The following is a 23,322-nucleotide window of genomic DNA, read 5'->3' as shown; positions in this document are numbered from 1 at the left end:
CCACGGTACCTGGGTACCAGGCAGGTCACCGGCCCATGCTGTACACAGCTGCTGAAAGTGGTAAGACATTCCAAATGAAGCCATTTCCATTTAAGAATCTAACCCAAAAACAATTCAAGGTCTATATCATATTGTGATTAAAACGTACTTCATAGAGGTCAGTCACACCAGCCACACTGCCACCAGCTGTGCAACAGCGAGAGGGAGAGGGAGAGGCAGAGGCAGAGGAGGGTCCAACCAGCAGTCTGCTGGACATCCGACTGGCCCACAGGCCTCTGCAGGGTCGGCCAACCAGCAGTGGTCCAGTCATCTGACTGGACCACAGGCCTCTGCTGTGGTTGAGCAGAGGTCTGTGCTGCCATCGGCTAGTGGAAATGGTAAGATCTTTAGACAACTCATTGGGATTTGCAAGTCAAACACCAAAAAATACAAGCTCTATATAATGCTATTAAATCTTACTTCATAGCAGGCAGTCACACGTACAGGAACTGGAACCCTGCCACCAGGAGCCATCAGGTCGGACCACCAGCCTCTGTTGGTCCGACAGTGGAAAGTGGTAAGAGTCATAAACACTTGTACAAAGCCAAGACAAAAACAACTCAACTGTGTGTGACTATAGTCAGATTTGACATGATGGTTGTGTAATACAATACAAAATCAATTTCAGGTCAATGTAATAAATGGTTGAACCTTTGTTGAATAGGATCCAGTCAGCAGCAGCAGACGGCCTCTGGGTCTGGGCAGGGTGCAGGGGCAGAACAGCAGCCCAACGCCTTCGAGCGTGACGTTCTGCACCAGCTGCGGGATGGACGGGACCTGCAACCCGACACCCACCATTTCATGTATTTTATAGGCCATGAGATGGACAAGCTCACCCCCAGGTCCAAAAACAGCCTTCGCCTGGCCATACACCAGGCACTGGCAGAGGCACAAAACCGCGACCAAAGGGAACCAGACAATTCTGACTGACATGACTGACATGACTGACATTTTTTCTTTTTTTGGTGGCTTTCGCCTTTATTTTATATTTGTTATGGAGGGACAGACAGTAGGCTGACAGGAAATGGGGAGAGAGATGGGAGGGGGATGACATGCAGTAAAGGCCGAGCCCGCGGCACACTGCCAGACTGGATTACCAGCCAAGGTGCCTGGACCACTGAGCCATGGCCCAGGCCTTCTTTTTTTATGTATTTGATGTATTACCATGTTTTTTTTTTTTTTTTTTTTTCAGAATCTATTTATATGTTAATGTTCCAATTATGACTATTATTATTTAATGTGGAAATGGAAACCCTTATTTGACGTTTTTTTTTAATCTTTTTTTCGTCAAAAAATAAAAATCGGCAGAGGGGTGGCTAGACTGACTGGTTCACGAGTGAGAGAGTGTGAGAGTGTGAGAGTGTGTGTGTGTGTGTGTGTGTGTGTGTGTGTGTGTGTGTGTGTGTGTGTGTGTGTGTGTGGTTACTCCCTCTGTCCGTAGCCTGAAAAGCATGCCTTCTCCTTTTTTTAAATTAGCCTATAAGTGACTATTAAATGTACTCACTGTTTTTCTTCACAGATATTTGATAATATCCAAAAACAAAACAACCTTCTGTTGTAGTTGGTCAGTGAAATAATCTTCCACAGGAATAGCCTATTCTGTCAATAGATCAATTTCAAAACTTTAAGGGTTACACAGCAGACGACTGAAAATCGAGCATTTTCTATAGCCATTGCTGATCCATTCGTCCTAAATGACTTTGCATCAACGATTATGACGTGTTTTTCAATGGCTATTTGTTAATGTTGTTGGGTCACATGAAAGTGAGCATTTTCTACGTACTTCACTATGGGAGACCATTTGCACCAAGTGTTACAATATCATAATTACCAAGTGACTCAGGAGGTGGAGTGGCCGTCTTTGTCACAATCCGTGGTCCTTGTTCCTAGTTTTGGTTATTGTTTTCTGTTCTTGTGTGCTTTTATTTTGTAGTATTGTTTCCTCTATGCCTTGTTACTGTTTTCCTCCCTTGTCGCACCACCTGTGATTATTAGTTTGCTCCACCTGTGTTCTGTTTAGTCTCTTAGCCTATCCCTGTCTTGATTTTAAGTTATGTTCACCTGTGCCCTGTTATCCCTGTGTGTATTTATACTCCCCTGTCTTTTCAGTTCCTTGTGAGATCTTTGTTGAAATGTCATGTAAGTGTTCAGTTCTAGTCTCTGTTATTAAACTATTTGCATTTGAACTCTTCGGCCTCTCTGTCCTGCATTTGGGTCCTACCCCCCTTGGCTCACCGTGACAGAAAGATCTCACCCGTCTGGACCCAGCGGACAGAGGTTTGATTTAGATTTTTTGCTTTTTGTTTTTGGACCTTATTGCCAGTTTTGAGAATGCTGAGGAAGCCATCTATCATGGCAGATAATCACCAGTTCTGCCTGCCCTTTTCATGGGAGGATTTTGGAGTGACAAGGGAGGACTTTTATGAAGACCCAGTTTTTCTCAATTCCCTTGGGATTTATTGGAAGACAGACCCTGATTTTGCCAGATTGGTGGCAAAGACCAGGTGGGAGTATGGTGTTGGCCGCCCTACTCAGTCGGCTCCTTTTCAACCCTCCTCCCAGCCATCATTCCAGCCTGCTCACCAGCCTGCTTGCAAGCCTGCTCACCAGTCAATCAGGCTTGGGTATGTAGGCCTCCAGCCTGTTGGTCCAGCACCCGCCCCAGCTCCTCTGCCTGCAGCCCCGTCTGCAGCCCCAGCTCCTCCGCCTGCAGTCCCGTCTGCAGCCCCAGCTCCTCTGCCTGCAGCCCCGTCTGCAGCCCCAGCTCCTCTGCCTGCAGCCCTGTCTGCAGCCCCAGCTCCTCCGCCTGCAGTCCCGTCTGCAGCCCCAGCTCCTCTGCCTGCAGCCCCGTCTGCAGCCCCAGCTCCTCTGCCTGCAGCCCCGTCTGCAGCCCCAGCTCCTCCGCCTGCAGTCCCGTCTGCAGCCCCAGCTCCTCTGCCTGCAGCCCCGTCTGCAGCCCCAGCTCCTCCGCCTGCAGTCCTGTCTGCAGCCCCAGCTCCTCTGCCTGCAGCCCCGTCTGCAGCCCCAGCTCCTCTGCCTGCAGCCCCAGCTCCTCTGCCTGCAGCCCCAGCTCCTCCGCCTGCAGCCCCAGCTCCTCTGCCTGCAGCCCCAGCTCCTCTGCCTGCAGCCCCGTCTGCAGCCCCAGCTCCTCCGCCTGCAGTCCCGTCTGCAGCCCCAGCTCCTCTGCCTGCAGCCCCGTCTGCAGCCCCAGCTCCTCTGCCTGCAGCCCCAGCTCCTCCGCCTGCAGCCCCAGCTCCTCCGCCTGCAGTCCCGCCTGACACCTTGCCGCTGCAGCTCTCATCTGAGGTTTCAACGCTGCAGCTCTCCTCTTTGTCTCCGCCGCGGCAGCTCTCCTCTACGTCTCCTCCACTGGAGCTCTCGCCTGAGGTCTTGCCGCTGCAGCTCACGTCTACGGTCCCGCCGCTGCAGGTCCCCCCTGAGGCTTCACTGCTGCAGTTGATCTCTGAGGCCCTGTCTCTCCAGCTCGCTTTCGTTGTGGCTCCGTCTGGTCATTCTCCAGACCCCTCTCCTATGCAGCCAGGGTGGTCTGAGTGTCCACCTGGCCGTCCCCCTGATGACACTGCTGCTGCCTCGTCTCGACCTCCTGGCCGTCCCCCAGACCACGCCTCCTCCGTCTCGTCTCTGCCCCCCAGCCGCCCTCCAGACGGCTCCTTCTCCTCCATCTCATCTCGGCCTCCTGGCCGTCCGCCAGACATGACCGGCTCACTCCTGGTCCATCGTCCAGGCCGCCCCCCCTGAAGTGGCCTGTTCTGTCCCTTCCCAGGCCTCCCACCTGAAGACACCTGCACTGCCCCTGTCCTGTCTTCAGCCTGCCCTTATGGGGTCCATGTTCCCATACCCTTTTTCTTGGTCCAATGACAGTCTCCCTCCTCCAGGCCCCCTCCACCCACCCTGCTCAGTGTTCTCGACAATGTTCTGGACAATGTTTTAGGGATGTCTGGGAGCCATCCCGTGAAGGGGAGGTACTGTCACAATCCGTGGTCCTTGTTCCTAGTTTTGGTTATTGTTTTCTGTTCTTGTGTGCTTTTATTTTGTAGTATTGTTTCCTCTATGCCTTGTTACTGTTTTCCTCCCTTGTCGCACCACCTGTGATTATTAGTTTGCTCCACCTGTGTTCTGTTTAGTCTCTTAGCCTATCCCTGTCTTGATTTTAAGTTATGTTCACCTGTGCCCTGTTATCCCTGTGTGTATTTATACTCCCCTGTCTTTTCAGTTCCTTGTGAGATCTTTGTTGAAATGTCATGTAAGTGTTCAGTTCTAGTCTCTGTTATTAAACTATTTGCATTTGAACTCTTCGGCCTCTCTGTCCTGCATTTGGGTCCTACCCCCCTTGGCTCACCGTGACAGTCTTGGAATTGGAAGGTTCCCCGTTCCATCCTCTTGCTGGCTGTTGTATCAACTTTCTCTGATGAACGTACTCACTATGTGACAGCAGCGGTGAGGGGCTATGGTATGAGGAAGCTTTTGGAAATGGAGTGATAGACAATTCCAGTGCAAAGATATCTGTAAGAGAGGTACACAATCATCAATGTTAACAAGCATGGTTAATAATTATAGTTCAGGTGTACATGGATTAGAGCAAAAATAAAATGCCAGTGAAATCGTGTTGAAAGAAGCGTCCCATATGCTAGTGGCGTATCCTACACAATGAACAATATTCACAATGATGATGTTTTAGTATCATAAATAGTATTGCTGCTGTTCTACATTCTGGAAGCCAGACGAAGGCCTGTGAACCAATAGTTCAATCCACCTACTGTGTCAAGCATAGTAGGAGTGCCATACCAGGTTGATATAGTTAACCAATTCAGGACGGAAACCCCTTTTGGTGTTTTAAGCATTATGTTATACTTTAGCCCATTTTGGGCGGGAACCCCTTTTGGTGTTTTAAACATTATGTTATAATTTAGCTATTGAAAAATAGCAGATCTACAAGCTCATAGCGCGCCACCGAGTGGCACGCTACGAGCTTGTAGGTCTGCTATTTTTGAAAAATCGTGAAAATATTTATTTCAGAAAACTGGAGGATTTAGAATATCTTTTTAAAATTTTGAGGTCAGGCCTGAATGGGTTAACTATTGAAAAATAGCAGATCTACAAGCTCATAACGAGGCACTTGGTGCTGTGCTACAAGCTTGTTGATCTGCTGTTTTTGAGAATTTGTGAAAATGTGGTGCAAATTTGGAACATATATTCTTTCAGAGCAAATGTTTTTAACTCAAATGTTTGCTTCTGGGGGGTTCCTGGAACAACATATTTTGAGATGGGGGTCGGTGGCCAAATACTTATAATTCTAGGGGTCGTTGACATGAAATAGTTTCAGGACCACTGACATAGAAACATAGGTTTTTCAGAAAACTGTCATGATTTAGAAAACATTTTGTAGAATCGAGCTGAAGTCTTAATGGGTTAATTTGCAAGGAGTGCACATATGACAGCACAGTATCACTGTATCTCACCGACGCATGGCCAGCTTTGTAGCCTGTAGGCTAGATAAGGCTGTCTGGTACTGGGAGTTCCACTGGTCCAGGTCAGAGAGCCTGGAGAAGGCCGTCTGGTACTGGGAGATCCACTGGTCCAGGTCAGACAGCTTGCCCTGGATGGCCTCCTGCACCGTCCGCTGGCGTCTGCAGCTGGGTGTGGTCAGAGTACCTGCACACATGTTCACACATATTTTTATAATCTCAGGACATACAGTAGCATATCTGCAGTGGCTGGGGAGGTGGTATCCAACCACAGCAGTATATCCAATCTTACTAACAGAGCTACACAGGCAGACACATAATTTCCTGACCTTTGCTCTAGAGATTAGGTGGTCTGGTCCCTCCAGGAAGGCCTCATCTTTGAGCAGCTTGGCCTACATCTTATCCACTTGGCACAGCACTTCCTGCAGGGCCAGGTACTCCTCCACTGACTCCTTCAACATTCTGCAGAGATAGGTGGACATGAATCAAAGACAGCAGATGTACAAGCTCACAGTTTGAGCAATGTTTGCACTGAGCAATGACAGTGGGGAATCGGAGAATACAGATTATTACATGTTACTAATGCTTTAACAGGGACGTTACCTCGGATGATAGTTTATTTTGTAGCTGCACTAGGAATCCTTTGGTTTGCCAGCGTGACGTAGGTCAGCTGGGGAAGTAGGAGGAATAGTGTGTAGCTCCTACATGTGTTACTTGCTCATGGGGACACTGCTCACTGTAGACTGATCATCAACTTCTCGTGTCAAATCAGCTGTGATGAGGGACTTTGGTATGTGGACGCTTTTGCAAATGTAGTGATATATTAATTACCAGTGGCATGGTGTCTGGATAAGAGGAAGACAAAAATCAATCACAATGTTAACACACAATCAGAAATGACATGTAACAACTTAGTTCAGGTATATATAAACTCAGTGAACCTCTGCATGTGTATACTGATTTCAGTGATAGGTGGACATTAAGCAAATAGAGTATATGTCCAAGCTCAAGTGTGTTCAATAATGATAGTGGGGAGATTGAAAATGCATATTATTACATGTTACCTACTGCTTCACAGGGACATTTACCTGGGATCATAGTGTCATCTGTCACTGCATATATATTTCCATTGGTCAATCCTACGGTTCACTGCAGCTCAACAATCAGTGTGAGGGGTGTCTATGAACTCCGCGTTTAAAGGCTTGAAGGCCATTGGCTGTGATGGAGTCAAGTACATGCTCTGGTAGGCTGTTCCACCCACAGACAGCTGTGTGGAGAAAGGTTCTGTCCAATGTGCGTGTATTGGAGCCTAGGGGGGTGTGTTGGAGCTGTGCCATATAAGGTGGGTGTTTCGTCATCTGATGTATGGTGGAGGGAGCATGTCCTGGAGGTCCCTAGGGCGGGGGGGCATTTTGTAAAGGACTGTAGCAGCAGCAACGTGTTGGCTGATGGAGAGTGTTGTACTGGCAGTGTCCTCCTGGTCAACTCAAATTATTTTGAGAGCCTTCCTCTGAATATTTTCAAGTAGACTGAGATTTGTAGGTGGAGCACTCATCCAGCTGAGTGAGGCGTACTCCATGACACTGTGGACCTGTAGCTTGTAGACAGTTGCTTGGCTCTGGGGGTGAGTTTACTGCATGGCCACTGTCCTCAGTGCTGTTAGCTTCTGACCGGGCCGGATGGAGATTTTGGTCAGGTGTTGTCAACCAAGACAGCTTTTGGTCTATTTTGACACCCAGGATGTCAAGCTCATTTGTGGTGGTCATCCACTGTCAGTTGAAATGAGGGATGTCATGTGTACATTCACTTTCGGGAGGATACCTTTGCGTTTGCATCACATGGGGAGACGGGCACACAGACAGCCATCAAGCAGTCATTAACAGATGTGGGTCAGGATCCAGTCGCATAGAGTCCAAGAATAGTCGGGGCTCAATGCTGCTGCAGCCTTCAGATCCAGCTGTTGTGATGCCCCTGGAAAGTCAGCATGTGTCTGGTCCTCCGTAGAGGTGTTTGTTGGATCGCACTTCGTCTGGAACCTCCCCCTTGAGCTTTCCGCCATGGGTGACCCTACCAGGAGCAAAGCTCCCGACGGCATAGCTCTCAGGTTCATTGGAACTCACAAGCTTCTCCACCACTACAAGGTGACGATCCAAGGAGAAGACAAATTAAATGGAGAAGAAAGTGGAACCTCCCCCTTGACCTTACCGCCATGGGTGACCCTGGACGGCATCGCTCTCAGGTTCGTTGGAACTCACAATCTTCTCCTAACTAAAAAGGACAAAAAAGAAGAAAATGGAACCTCCCCCTTGACCTTACCGCCATGGGTGACCCTGGACGGCATCGCTCTCAGGTTCTTTGGAACTCACAATCTTCTAACTAAAAAGGACAAAAAAAGAAGAAATGAAACCTCCCCCTTGACCTTACCGCCATGGGTGACCCTGGACGGCATCGCTCTCAGGTTCTTTGGAACTCACAATCTTCTAACTAAAAAGGACAAAAAAAGAAGAAAATGAAACCTCCCCCTTGACCTTACCGCCATGGGTGACCCTGGACGGCATCGCTCTCAGGTTCTTTGGAACTCACAATCCGTTCACTAAAAAATAAACAAAAACGAAAAAAAAGACACAGGGGATTACAAATGGCGATCCTGCCACGGCACCGCACCGGCTGGAGAGTTAAAGTACTCCCTGAAAGTGTTTTGCACTTGGAGACCATCAAAGTTCCTCCTGACTCCTCCCCCTGCAGCATGGGAAGGCTCCACTGGAGGCATGTGGGCTGCGTCCTGCTGGCCCCATTTGATGAAGTTGTGGAGGACGGTGGTAGCCTTCACAACCTTCTCAGCGTGGTCAGGGGTGAGCTCGATGACTCCGTGGTACACCCTGAACTTTGTCACCAGCACACCAAAGGCACTCTCCACAACATGCCGTGCACGGGACAGCCGGTAGTTGTAGATGCGGTGGGAGTCCGTGCGGAGAGACTGACGTGTGTATGGGCGAAGCAGGTTCTGGCGCAGAGGGAAAGCCAAATCCGCCACAAACGCGTACGGAAGTGGCCCCAGGTACTCAGCATTTTGGAGCGGGGCATCATCGGGAAGGTCCAGTGTACCCCTCGTCAGAGCCCGCCCAAAATGAGACACCGCAAGTACCCCACCGTCACTGCCACCCCCATACGCACCTACGTCCACCACACGGAACAGGCCAAGAGCATCCACCACAGCCAGCAGGACAATTGAAAAGTGGCCTTTGTAGTTGTGGAAGAGCGATCCTGATCTGTCGGGTGCCTTGATGGCAATGTGTTTACCATCTATGGCACCCAAACAGTGAGGAAAGTGCCACTTCTCACCAAATACATCGGATATAGCTTTCCAATCATCCTTCTTTGGCACAGGCATGAAGTCCTCAGCCATTGTGTTCCAGATGGCAGCTGCCACAGTGGGCACAATGCCACACACAGTGGAGCGGCCAACTCGGTAACTGGTGGAGATGGCCAGGTAGTTGTGACCAGTGGCAAGATATCTGTAAAATAGGTAGAGACAATAATCACAACGTTAACACACAATCTGAACTGACATGTTACAAGTGAGGTTGATAAGATAATGTTAGCTCTGCATTCATAATATTACAGAACCTTAGCATCCATATATACCGGATGTATAATGGCATTGCTTTAATAGTGCCTCTGGAGAACAATGACATGGCTGAATGATGCAATCATTTGTTCAAAAGTAGCCCACAGCAACATGGTCACATCAGATGGTCAACATGTCTGTATTAAAAACGTTATAATAATAAATTATATATATATATATATATATATATATATATACATACATACATACATACATACATACATACATACAAATAGCAGATCTACAAGCTCATAGCGCGCCACTATACATACATACATACATATATATATATATATTCATATTCAGTTTATACATAATGCATCTATAATATGACAGTTTCATTTTTCCCACGACATTCAAATGTTTAAGCAGAAGGGGGACGAATAGGAAGGAAGACACTGGAGCATCACAGACAGTTCGAGAACATTTCGTTCATATGTATAGGTCACATCTTCGTCATGACCTGACAAAGATGTGCCCTATACTTCGAAACGTTGTCAATTTTTACCTGCACCCTGTGTGTGCATTAAAAAGGGCTTGAACTGTCTGTGATGCTCCAGTGTCTTCCTTCCTATTCAAATGTTTAACTTTGGATTTAAACAGATCTTAAATCAGAGTCTGCATACTATTTCAATAGTCCTGAGAATAAATGTCATTTGTGTTAGGGTTAACCCTAACCCTAACCCTAACTCAAGTGACTGCTAAATAATTGCTGTTTGTTTCAAAAAGCTTTATACCATGTTCTAACATAACGATACAAAGTGGCATAGCTCTGTTTGCAAAATGCTGCACCTCATCCAACTGCATACAATACTTTCCCCATTTTCAACTTTTTTTAGTGTATTGTGACACTGGCTTTGGCAATGTAAACGTTTGTTTTCTCATGCCAATACATCTCCTTTGAATTGAAATTGGATTACTGCTTTTACAGTGGTGGTTCTCAAAGTGAGAAGTGTGTTGCAAAATGTGTTAATATAGCATCAGAATCACTTGAACGCCTTTAACCCAGCGATTTGAAAAGAGGCGATCTACTAGCTCACAACCCATTGCTTTGTGACAAGCTTGTTGATTTGCTTTTTGTAACACAAATCTTGCATGGTAGCCCAAGATTGTGATATCGTCCGAATCGAAAAGTCTAATCTTGGGCTACTTGCATTGGTGCCCTGGTCCTTGCATGGGTGCCCAGGACCAGGGGGTTCCCAACACATCTTTTCACATGGGGATCCTCGGCAGAAAATCATATTAATGTGGAGTTTGACATGAAAAAGTTTAAGACCCGCTGCTTTACAGTAGGTAAGCTATAAAAAGCCAGTTGAACAGAGCTGGAAAGTATTTGGTGCTCTCTCCACCTCGCATGATCTCAAACACCAGCAGCCTTTAGTAGACCACTAAGCATATATATATATAATATTATCTTTCATCCTCACATCCATTTACATTCCTGGTGCTGTTATGATTTCCAGCTTACAGTAACATATTTAAGTCAACCTGGCATTCCTTGCTGCACACGTTAGCTGATTGGCGAGTTTTCGAGCTAACGATGCATTTACTAGGTGGGTAATGAACAAAATGAACGTAAAATAGTTACTGTAGTAGTTACCGTAAACAGATGAAGAATGTGTCCTGCTTCTGGATTTCTGGAGTCACCCTCGCCAGCAGGAAATCGAACTGGTGGATAGACATCCTGAATTCCTGGTGGAAACGAGTTTCATCCCTCCGTAGCTCCCAATAAAGCTGGTGGCCGTCCCCGAGTTGTTTCCGAACTTGGAAGATCGGATGGACCCAAACTCGCCTCCTTCTACGGACCAGCGGGGCCATTTGAATCTCCCTCGCTCGCATTCTCTCCTCCTCCTCCTGCCTCAATGCTCAATTTTAAAAATACCCAGCATCATTTTTGGGAAGGCTAAGCCTGGCCTAGCCTTACATACCCGCCGCCTATGATCGATGTCATTTATATATATTTGATTTATTGTGCCAGCAGAAAGGTCCGTAGCAGCAGCACGGTTTATATATACACCATAGGATAGATCAAGTCATGTGACGCATCACCGCCACAAATAGTGCTACAGCGTTATCTAAAATGCACTTCCGCATACCTCACCGTCAGTTACTTGGATATTTTGTCCCTCTCCACGAGAGAGGGAGAGAGAGAGGGAGAGAGAAAAAAAGAGAGCCGTGATGCGTGGAAATCAGTTCCACTGGTCGCGTGCAGAAAAGTTTACAAAGAAGGACGGACAGAACTGTTCTTCTGACTGACAAAACATTTAGAAGTTCGGGACGTCTATCGGGTTGGACTGATTTCAAACACTGTCATTTTTATTTGGCATCGCGCTGATTCGCGCTGATGTACAACTTTGTATTGAGACAATAAAGACATTTCAGGCCTACATGGTAATATTCGTTCAAAAACTATAGCCTACGGTACAAAATAAATGTAGGATGTAGCATTTATTCATATTATACACAAGTCATTTCATTGAAAACAGCCTTTGACTAGGAAAGAGGTCCACAGCTCAGGGTATATTGAAAACGGCCTGGGGAAAAAAAAATCGCATCGGCAAACACACCATATTTCACCATATTTTTGATGCGCTGATATATGAAATGAATATGCGCGACATAGTCACAATGCTATAAACTTTATTATTCCAACATAATTATGCTAAAGATGGCGTGTATAGTCAACATGTATTTATATCTATTGAGCTATGCGCTTGGTGGAAACAATACCACACACCATATTTCTTTTTCCGTTTCGAGAAATAAAGTCAGACATCGTTATTTCTGCAAACCGCATATAACAAATATAACATCTAAAACAACATTTAGTTTATGTAAGTTTGTAATGTAAGTTTGCCTACATGTGGAAGTAGTTGGAATGCAAATGACACATTAGCTTGAACAATGCCCGTCTCCAGCCGGGAGGAAGGTGTGAACAGCACTGCTTGTGGGGGAGAAAGGGTGAGGGCTCTAAGAGCGGTCCCACGGACCGAAAAAGAGCAGACATTTTAGTAGAATTATGTCTAAAATCATATTTCCAAAACGTTTCAGATGAAAAAAAAAACAGAGATGGTTTGAATCGAACATTTAGAAAAAGTCATGCAAGGGGAACTTTCTCAGGACTTCATGGGCAAAGAAAATCCACTTCAAAATTTCAAAATCGGTCAGCCTGACCGCTCCGACGCGCTAGTGTTAATAGGCGAGCAGCAGCGTTCTGGACCAGTTGCAGTCGCCTAATTGCAGAATGTTCGATGCCAATGTATAGTGAATTACAGTAGTCTATCCTGGTAGAAATTAATGCATGGATTGCGGTTTTTAACTGTTTTGGGGGGAGATATGGTTTGACCTTAGCAAGGAGACGGAGTTGGAAGAAGCTGGTCTTGACAACGGAGCTGATATGTTGGTCGAATTTAAAGGAGCTGTCAAGGATAATACCAAGGTTTTTTGCAGATGTGCGAATGTTGGGTATAAGGGTGTCCGGGGTACTGAGGGGTGGGGCCAAGTGTGGGTCGAAGATGACTATTTCAGTTTTACTTTCATTAAGGTTGAGGAAGTTAATGTCCATCCAGATTTTGATGTCCTGTATACAGTTGAGCAGTGGTTGAAAAGGATTGAGGGAGTTGGGTATGAGGGGTAAGTAGAGTTGGATGTCGTCTGCGTAGCAGTGGAAGGAAATGTTGTGTTTAGACAAGATGGGACCGAGGGGAAGCATATACAGTAGGAAAAGGAGGGGGCCCAGTATTGACCCCTGGGGCACCCCGCAGCTGAGTGGGGCTGGGGGGGAGGAAAATTGGCCTAATTGGACAGAGAAGCTCCTATCTGATAGATAAGATGTGAACCATGCTAGAGCGATACCCCTGACTCCGACATGGTGCTCAAGCCTTGACAGGAGGATCCTATGATCCACCGTATCGAAGGCCGCCGATAGGTCAAGGAGTACCAGGGCCGCTGGTAGCCCAGAGTCCGAGGTTAAGATAAGGTCATTGAAGACTTTAAGTAGAGCCGTTTCGGTACTGTGGCCTGGTTTGAAACCGGATTGAAATGTCTTGTGAATGTTATGTAATGTAAGAAAGGACTGTAATTGGTTATAAACTATTTTTTCTAGAGCTTTTGATAGAAACGGTAGTTGAGAAATGGGCCTAAAGTTTGCGAGAATTGAGGGGTCAAGGTTATTCTTTTTGAGTAGGGGAGTTACAACAGCGTGTTTGAAAGCAGCGGGAACACATCCTGAGGCAAGACAGGTGTTAATTATTAATAGAATTGTTGGGCCAACTGCATCAAAAACCTCAATAAGGAGCCGGGAGGGGATGCTGTCAGTAGGGCTATTTGTGGGTCGTAAATGTGTAACTACCTCAGAAAGTGAGGAGAGTGATATGGGTTCGAAATGGGATAAATAAGCAGGGCAAGTCGATATGGCTGGGTCAGAAACGGTGTAAGTATGTAGAGACCTGAGGTCGTCAACTTTTGAAATGAAAAAGGTTTGAAAATCTATACAAAGGTTTAAAGAAGGGGCAATAGCAGGTGCATCACGGGGTTGGTAAGGGAATTGAAAATATTGAAGAGCACCTGAGGTTTATTACTGTTTTTGTTAACTAGGTCGTAGATGTAGTGTATTTCTGCTGTTTTCACTGCTCTCAGATAGTAAGACAGACTATTGCGTAAAATGTCCAAGGAAACATGGAGCCGGTCCTTGCACCATTTCCTCTCTGCGCGCCTACACGTGCGCCTGAGAGAACGCGTGGTGTCATTTAACCATGGCTCAGGGATGGCTTTTTTGCGCCGGTACCCAAGCGGCGCAATAGAGTCTAGTATGTCGGTGCATCTAGAATTAAATATACTGAGAAGTGTGTCGACGTTGGAAGTACGGGGAGAATCTAGAGCAAAAATAGGGGAGGCATTGAAACTGTGGGAAAATAATGATGCGGTTAATGGGTTGATTTTGCGCGTGCGGCGAATGCGAGGAGCGGGTTTAATTGCAGAGCAGGGAATTGTGGCAGTAAATAAGATCAGAAATGATCAGAAATACAGGGGATGGGAAAAACATCAGTAATAGAGACAGTTATAAGGTCCAGTGTGTGTCCTTTCTCATGAGTAGCGCCAGTTTTGGCTAAAGTGAGATTAAAAGAGTCAATTCAATTTAAAAAGTCCTTTCCAAGGGGGTTAGTAGCGCAGCAAACATGGACATTTACATCGCCCCCGATGTAAACATAATCGTATTTAACCATAATTCCTGATAGAAAATCTGCGAAGTCGTTAATAAAGTGCTTATTATATTTCGGGGGGCGGTAAACCAGTGCGCACAGAACTAGAGAGGACAGGCTTATTTCGAACAGCTGGAGTTCAAAGCTGGAGAAGCTAACCTCAGGTTGGATTTGTCGACATTGAATATTAGATTTGTATACTAGGGCCAGGCCCCCGCCAGTGATGGAGGTCCTAGGCGAGCTGAAGAAAGAGCAGTGGGGGGGGGGAGGAGATCAGTGAATGATGTGAGATCGCCAGGAGTAACCCAGGTTTCAGTTAGAAAAAAGAAATCGAGGTCGCGGGTGGTGGCGAAATCTTTCAGCCATGGTGCTTTGTGTGGTGGGCCTACGGATCTGGTATTAAAGAGGGCCATCCGAAAGTTGGTGTCCGAATGAAAAACAGGAGAATTAAGCGGTCTGATTAAGACTGGGGCATGGGGGGACGGGGCTGCTTTGGTTAATTTAGAAGAAATAATTAAAACTTGAGTGTTACATGTGGTAACAGAGAGAAGGAGAGCGATTGAGTTTATTGGGGGAGGAGCAAGATTAATTAAATTAGTTGTGTTAATAACGGGAGCTGAGAGTGATGTGGTTGTAGGTCCAAGCCCGATGGAAACTGGACTAGAATTAGAAAAAGAGGCGGAACTGTAGTGGAGGCTGGGGCCGGGGGGACGTCAATCGGTGACGGACGTATCCGGGCTGGACAATGTTATTGTGGTCAGGCATGGAGGGAAGTAGTGGAGGCTGACAGCAATGATGGTTGCTAGAGCATCACTTCCCCGTCTGCTCGGGTGTAATCCATCTTTATAAAAGAAGGACGGACGGTCCCAGAACAGGTTGAAATTATCAACATAACCTAGGTTGAAAGAGCGACAGACGCGATGGAGCCAGGCGTTCAGACTGACGAGTCTACTGAAATGCTTGTCACTCCGACCAAAATTATGTCGGGATAGGCCCGGAGAGGAGGAATGGTATTCCGTGGCTGCGTACGAGATCTATTAAATGTAAAAAATTATCTCGTAGTTGCTCTGATTGGCGGTGAGCTGTGTCGTTGGTCCCAACGTGAACTATGATTCGTTTAATGGAGGATGGAAGGGTCGGGAGCAGATCTTGAGGGCTTTGGAAACTGTAGTTATCGTAGCACCGGGGAGGCAAACAGTGGTGCAATTAAAATATCGGACCCGTTTTATAATACTATCTCCGATTAAGAGTGAAGTTGGCTTAAAAAGTGGCCGGGGGGACTGAGTGGATTTTACTAGAGCGTCTGTGCTGGAGCAGGGGGGAGAGGACGGCTGGATGGAATGATTTATTGGCGACTGGTGGTGGGGAAGATCCACAGAGTGAGTGTTTACAGCGGCCTGCAGCATCTTGTGTCGAACAGATGTAGGCTTCCGCACCGACCCATTGGCATACCGCCGCGGGGGCCGGCACGGGATCAAGCTGGGTGGATGGGGCTAGCCCCTGGGAGCGGTCAGTGGCCGGAGAGGACAAGGTGGCTGTGGTGATGCAAGTGGGAAGTACAGGGGGAGACGAGCCTCCCGAGTTCGAAGGCACGCTGTGACCAGGGAGTGTGGGGAACTCTTGCTCGTCAAGAATGGAATAGCGGTTTCTGGAGGAGTTCGACGGAGCAGGACGAGGTTTATTGGCATGGGACTGTGATATTTTCCCTTTGTTTCTATTGTTCCGAGAGACTACTGTGACCCAGGGGCCGGGGGTAGAGCTTGACTGGGGTCGGGTTTTAGGCTTGGCTCCTCTTGAGTCCCACTGGTCGAGCGGCTCCATGTGGACAGTGTCGTCTAGGTCTCGCCTGATCTCGGTTGGAGCGGCAGGGCTTGTGTGCACCGCCACAGACATCGGGACAGTGAGGTCCAGGTCACCCGCTGCTTGGGAGGAAATGGCAGGGCCTGTATGCACTTCTGGATCAGAGTCCATTTCCAGGGCTGGGGAGACGGGATCGGGACATAAGGAGTCGAGCAGCTGCTCGTCATCTTTGATTTGTTGGAGAGTGGTTATTCTTCCCTCCAGCTCAGCTATACGTCGGGTCAGGAGGAGGCATCCGTCGCAGTTGGTGGTGGTGCCTGACCGCGATTATCCGTGGTGAAGTGGTCCAGTAACTCCTTCAGTGTTACCGTAGGTCTGATCCCGCAGACAGCGACCACTTTAGTTATGTCGCTAAAGAATCTCGTTCTTTGTGTCATGGGTTGTTTAAATACGGGAAGCATTTGCATAATGTTTACTCCGTTGTTGTCCGTGGTCCAAATGTAGTTACGTCCACATGGTCAGAACGTGACCAAAAGTAATATTTCTCTGCGTAACACTACTAACCATAGGGTTAGCTTATTTAAAATGAAAGGTCTGAAACACGTGCTTCTAAAGGTGCAAGAGACATATTTCTCTGACGTTTGGTTCAAGAGATAATGGTCTTTGTTTAATGTTAAAACCCAATCCCAATGGGATTTCCTTTTTTCAATGTCCACAAGTCTCAGAAACTGTTCCTAAACCCTCAAACAGGTGTCTGTGAACACCCTTATATTGGGAATTTTGGCCTCTGACCACTAGAAGTCGGTGAAAGTTTGATTTGATTTTATTTAAAAAACTGTGCCTGTAGTTCCGTCCAGGAGGGAGCGGATAAACACGTTTTTAAAACAAACATTGAACTAAAAATAAACATTAAACCTGTATACAGGAGGGGCTAGCGCCCCTCAAAAATCACACCAGTGTGAAGTGAGGGGCGATGTTATCATTACACATCATCATACATCATCTCACTTTTGTTTTGTTTGTGTTGTAGAAAACAGTAACAGGTGCTCTTTGGAGTTTTTTTTTGTTCGTTTCAGGACAAAGAAAATCACAGGGGGAAGAAAAGGGACGGTGCCAAACTAAGGTCCAAGGTAGCTCTGGTCCATAGCTCTAAATGCGTTTCATTTAGAGCTATGTTACTCTCAACTTCCGCCGCTCGCATGAATGCAGACCAGCCTCTCCTCTTTAGCGTAAATAAAAATAATGTTTTTGCTAATCACCAAAACAAAGGCAAGTTGTGTCATTAGAAAGCCTACTTTCCTTAGTGGACGCACTCTGAGCCCCCCACCACACGTATAAACTGTACTTTTTGGGCAGAAAGGGATTTTTTTTCACCGGAGGAAAAATATTCTCTATGAGGTAGTTCTCTGGGCAATATCGGTAGAGGGCGCAGCGGAGTAACTAAAAGTATTTGTTTTCCGGTGGAAACAATGGTTACCCACCGCAATTCCGAACCACCGCCATTCCGAAGGTTCACTTCCATGTTTCGTAATGGCGATGTTTCCCCATGGAAAAATTCGCCCCGCCATTCCGAAAGTTAAATCTCCGGAGCGCACAGAGCTCAACTGTGCAAGTTAAATCTCTCCCCCTCTCCCTCCCCCCTCTCTCTCTCCCCCTCTCTCTCTCTCTCTCTCTCTCTCTCTCTCTCTCTCTCTCATAATAATAATAATAATATGCAGATATAGGGTAATGTAGACAATTATAATTGTTATAATATTACCATTCATTCATGGGTAGAAGCTTTTTTTTCTTTTGTAAAAGATATTACTATATTGAGTGTTGAGTGCTTATGAAATTAATAAGTAACTTTTATTTCTTCACTCAACTTGTGCAGGTCCATACAGGCAGGACAGGCCCCTGATAGCATGGGTCAGGAAGGTCATGGCAACTGGCTACTTACCGCTGCCTATCCTGAGGCAGAATTTCAGGACCTTTGCAAGGAGCAGAGAGACCCGCCAACAGCTCCGCCGCTACCCCGCGATAGGTGGTTTCCTTCGCTACATGGAGGAGACCTACGTAGGGGAGCGGGCACTGTTCCCACCGACAATCTGGTGTATTCATCGCCGCCACTCGGACAATCGCAGCAATAACGCGGTGGAGGGTATAAAGAACTTATTTATTTACTTTAATATATTATTATTATTCCCTAATTATAAATTTCTCATTCTAAATCTGTTGTCGTGGGAATTAAATGCCAATGGTCCATGTGCCATGTGACCTGCATGTATCCTAATGGTTCTATGATTATTACAGGTTTCCATCACAGATGGAATGTCCGAGTAGACAGGCGCCACCCGTCCATCTGGGTGTTCATCCGAAAAATGAAGGATGAACAGAGGCTGGTGGAGACGGCGTGCGCGCAGGTTGAACGCGGGGATCGACCACCACTCCAGCGACCGAAGTGGCGCCGGTTGGAGGAGAGGTTTGAGAATGTATTCATATAGAAAAAATAAATAATAAAAGGCTGTAGGCATGGGGTCCAAGGAGCATGGAGGCTTTGGCAGTGGACTGGAGTCGGCTTGTTATTATAGAATGTATTGTGCACAACAAACATGTGTTTACCTACCAACATTAATGTTACTATATTCATGTATTACTAATATTAATTAACTAATGGGTTTCTCCAACAGGCTTCAGAGGCTCAGGCGCCAGTACCGCCGGGGACAGAGAACTCTGGACCAGTACTGGAATGCAGTCCAGCACTGCATCCACAACTTTGTGTAGTCTGTCTGTCTGTCTTTAAAATGAATGTACCTAGTATCTCTAGTGGATAACTTTCTGTTTTAATATGGGCCTACTTTTATTTCTACTCCACTACATGTCCACTTTACTGCAGTAAAATTAGGCCTATTTAATGACTATTTAAGTTAAAAAAATGCATTTTATACATTTGCAAACTGTTTTTGTTCTGTTTTTTTATACCGATGTGTAACTGCTGATGTCATGTCATTGCAATCGGTGACAAATGTTTTCTTGGGGCAGGTAGTATATAATGTATAAAGTAAATAAATAGTTAAAGTAACTACAATCACAAGAATTGATTTCTTAAATACAGATTCATTTATTTTAAATTAATATAAAAAAAAACACTGGGCATGAAAACACCCTGGGTTTCAAATATTGTAAGGTTGCTTATTTTATTACAAAGCATTTTCACAATTATTTTCTCTGGAAATCAATCATTTGTCTGTCTGTCTTGTCTTTCAGGACCTCAGAACTCCCAAAACGGGATCAGGGACAGATGGGGGCGAAGAAACGGCTGCAACATGGCAGTTCTTCCCAGACATGCATGAGGTGCTTGGTGGCAGGCCATATGTGGATCCTCCGTTGCTGGTTGCCTCATTTTCTCCAGATCTGCCAGATGATCCTAAGAAAATTCTAACGGTAATTTTCTGATGAATTGTGACCCTGTTGTAAACAAGTCTAATTCTTTACCAGTGTGTAATGGCTACTGGGGGGGGGGGGGCATTTCAGAGGTTGTGTAAAAGCAGAACATACTGTAATTCCTTTCCTTCTTATTACTTTCTTTCAGGAGATGGTAGAGCCCTCAGCAGCCTCCAGCATGGTCTCAACCTCAGCCTCCATGTCCGAAGTTTCAGCCACAACCCCTACCCCTGAACCCCCCCCCCCCCCCCCCCCCCCAATACCATTTATTTTATACATTATATACTACCTGCCTTTGTCCAACCTTTCTTGTACCTGCAAGTTAATTCAAACGTTATATTTCTTCCAGTTTTCAAAGGTGGTATCCCTCATGAAAAACTGCTGTTGAATCACTACTCATCACTACTACCAAATATCTACACAAAAACTACCATTTCACTATTCGATTGCTATTGTGATGTGTAGTGATTTATGTAGTGATTTTCAATAGTGTCGAGTAGAGAATTGGCTGATTTCAATATTGGTCACTACTGATAGTTACTACATAATGCCTATTCAAATCACTGCACAACTGCTACGTAATTACTTCAGCCTCACTATTGGCTTTTGGGAAAGTTACTTACTTACTTAATCCTCTTCGTCCCAGGTGGGACATAAGGCCTTAACGATCTTCTTCCATCGGGACCTGTCTTGTGCTGCATGTTGTGCCTCGCCCCATGTCAAGTTCATCTCCTTCAGCTCAGCTGCCACAGTTCGGCGCCAGGTTGTTTTAGGCCGACCTTTCTTCCTTTTCCCTACAGGGGTCCATCCTAGAGCTACCTTTGGTACACGCTCCTGGGCCATCCTGAACACATGCCCCAGCCATCGGAGTCTGCGATGTTTGATCTCCGATACTACGCTGTTGCACTTGGTCATACGGTGAAGCTCTTCGTTGGATATCCTCTCAGGCCAGAAGATTCTGCAGATTTTCCTGAGGCATCAATTGTGGAAGGCATCGATCTTCTTCATATCATGCATTGTGACTCGCCAACATTCGGATCCATACAACAGCACTGACTTCACATTGCTGTTGTAAAGTCTGACCTTGGTTTTTACAGTGTACTGCTTGGACTTCCAGATGGATTGGAGCCTAACAAACACACTGTGAGCCTTCCCTATCCTTGCTCTGATGTCCTTTTCTGCTGCATTCTCTTTGCTGATCAGACTTCCCAGATATGTGAACTCTTCAACACTTTCAAGAGTGTGCCCATTCACAGTGATTGGTGCACCTGGGGTGGAGTTAATGCACATCACTTGTGTTTTAGATAGGTTGATGTTCAACCCTGTTTGTTCAGCATAAGTGTTAAGTCTGTCAGTTTTCTCCTGCAGATGAGTGTATTTAGAGGAGAGCACTGCAAGGTCATCAGCGAAGTCGAGATCTTCGAGTTGGGAAAACAAAGTCCACTGGATACCCCTGGGTCTGTCTGCTGTTGTCTTCCTCATAACCCAGTCGATGGCCATCAAAAAGAGGATGGGAGACATGATGCACCCCTGTCGCACACCAGACTCCACGGTAAACCATTCGGATGGTTTTCCATCAACAAGGACACTGCACTCAAAGTGACGATAGAACAACCCCATCAGTGAGACCATTTTAGGAGGAATTCCATATGATCTCGCGATCTTCCACAGGGTGTCACGGTGCAGGCTGTCAAATGCTTTACGGAAGTCGATGAAGTTGATGTGCAGTGGGGCGTTCCATTCTATGCACTGCTCAATGATGTTTCTCAAAGCAAAGATTTGGTCTGTGCACCCCCTCTTTCTTCTGAATCCTGCCTGTTCTTCTCTCAGTGTCTGATCAACAGTGGATTCAATTCTGCCAATTAGGATCCTGCAGAAAACCTTTGAAGGTATCGACAGTAATGTGATCCTCCGCCAATTGTCGCAGTTTTGGTGGTTCCCTTTCTTGGGGATTTTGACTATCAGGCCCTTGTCCCAGTCTCCAGGTATAGTTTCCTTTTCCCAGATGTTTCTGAAGAGGTCTGCTAGCACCTTGCTAGATGTATTAAGGTCGGCTTTCAGCATCTCTGCTTGTATTGAGTCTATGCCGGCAGCTTTCCCACACTTCATAGCTTTGATGGCAAGCTTTACTTCTTCATTAGTTGGAGGACTGGTGTCGATGTTGAGGACATCTTCTGCTGGCAAAGGTTTAGCAGGGTCTTCTGGCGCTGGGCAGTTGAGTACCTCCCGAAAATGTTGTGCCTATCTAGCAGTCTGCTCTTGCTCTGTCCTGAGGATGTTACCGCCCTTGTCTCTGACAGAGGCTGACTGGCTGGTATGTTTACCACTGAGCTTCTTTGTGATCTTATAAATTGTACTCATCTCGCCTCTTGCTGCAGCTTGCTCTGCTTCATTTGCCATGTCCTCAACAAAGGCCCTCTTGTCGCTTTTGGCGCTCTTCTTCACCTGTCTGTCTTTTTCCCTATAAGCTTCTTGCAGCCGCTCTAGAAGCCTGGGTGATTTGGTGCACAGTATCTTGGCCTTCAGTACTTTCTGCTCCTCTATTTTCTTCCATGTGTCTGGGGTTAGCCATTCCTTGTTCTTCCTCCTTCTGTAGCCTAGGACTTTGGTGGCTGTCTCTATGTAGAGCTTTTTGATGGTCTCCCAGTTACTGTTAATATCTGGGTCTTCTGAAGAGCTAGTCAAAGCATTAGAGTGTTTCCTCAGTTCCAATACAAACTCCCTGTTGGTTTTGATGCATTTCAGCTTATCTACATCTAGATGTTTCCTATGCTGACTCTGTTTTGCCACTTTCCTTAGTTTGAGCTTGATGATGGCTGTTAGAAGGTAGTGGTCACTGTTTGCATCGGCTCCACGACAAACTCTCACATCTTGGAGTGACCTGCGCCACTTTCCATTGATCATGATATGATCGATCTGGTTGATGGTGTAACCATCAGGTGACTTCCATGTAAGCTTGTGGATTGCTCTATGTGGGAAGATAGTGCCGCCAATGACACAGTTGTTGTCATGTTGTCATGCAGAAGTAAACAAGTCGCTCACCATTGTCATTCATCACACCACACCCGTGCCTTCCCATAGCTCTCTCACAGTTTGAATTGTCAGCTCCCACCTTGGCATTAAGGTCTCCCATGATCAGAAGCATATCATGCTGGGGGACTTTGGAGACTGCCTGCTGAAGCTCCTCATACCAGTCATCTTTATTGTCCTCCTCCGCTTCGTTAGTTGGTGCATAACACTGGATAATGGTGAGTGTGCAGTGCTTTGAGTTGAAGCGGGCCCTGATAAGCCTGTCACTGAGGGGTTCCCATTCTAACAAGGTGTTGGCCTTCTCCTTGGTGATTATGAGGGCTATGCCACGTGCATGCTGGTCATCATGCCCAGAGTGGAGAATAACTGAACCATCGCTTGCCACTTGGCGTCCTGATCCGGTCCATCGACATTCACTAATACCCAGGATGTCCAGCCTGTATCTCCTCATTTCGTGGATGACTTGTGCTGTTTTCGATGTCTCGAACATGGTGCGGACATTCCATGCACCTGATCTTGTTCTTGGGCCCGAGCAGACTGTTATTCACTCTCCTGACTTCCCGGAGGCTTTCATCAGGAGACATCATACTGCCAATTGGTTGGCTCCAGTCTGCTGCTAGGTCCGCGTTATTTGAATTATTCGTTAAAAGTTTCCGTAACAAAGATGTTTTTAAGGGGTGGGGTCGTTGGCCCCACGCCCAACCCCCAACCTGGA

General features: G+C 46.5%; 2 protein-coding genes and 1 long non-coding RNA gene across 3 annotated transcripts; 1 reads left to right on the top strand and 2 right to left on the bottom strand.

Annotated features, from left to right (window-relative positions):
• Positions 1–700: 700 nt before the first annotated feature.
• Positions 701–6,796, bottom strand: LOC306918247. The gene is made up of 5 exons (XR_013789314.1): positions 6,614–6,796; positions 6,129–6,370; positions 5,855–5,987; positions 5,520–5,712; positions 701–816 (listed from the first exon to the last, which is right to left on the bottom strand). It is a non-coding gene; the product is annotated as an uncharacterized lncRNA (long non-coding RNA).
• Positions 6,797–8,157: 1,361 nt separating this feature from the next.
• LOC306934252 (putative nuclease HARBI1) lies at positions 8,158–10,836 on the bottom strand (the record flags this gene model as incomplete). Its single annotated transcript, XM_079516824.1, has 2 exons — positions 8,158–9,040; positions 10,754–10,836. 2 exons carry the CDS (start codon positions 10,834–10,836, stop codon positions 8,158–8,160), a joined length of 966 nt encoding a protein of 321 aa, XP_079372950.1.
• A 7,268-nt stretch (positions 10,837–18,104) lies between these two features.
• Positions 18,105–18,932, top strand: LOC306918232 (uncharacterized protein). The gene is made up of 3 exons (XM_079496043.1): positions 18,105–18,294; positions 18,447–18,615; positions 18,824–18,932. Exons 1-3 carry the CDS (start codon positions 18,195–18,197, stop codon positions 18,915–18,917), a joined length of 363 nt encoding a protein of 120 aa, XP_079352169.1. The 5' UTR covers positions 18,105–18,194; the 3' UTR covers positions 18,918–18,932.
• Positions 18,933–23,322: the final 4,390 nt, after the last annotated feature.

Source organism: Electrona antarctica (assembly GCF_951216825.1).
Source record: "Electrona antarctica genome assembly, chromosome: 2".
Classification (NCBI taxonomy): Eukaryota; Metazoa; Chordata; class Actinopteri; order Myctophiformes; family Myctophidae; genus Electrona; species Electrona antarctica.
This window is presented reverse-complemented; position numbering and strand designations above follow the sequence as displayed.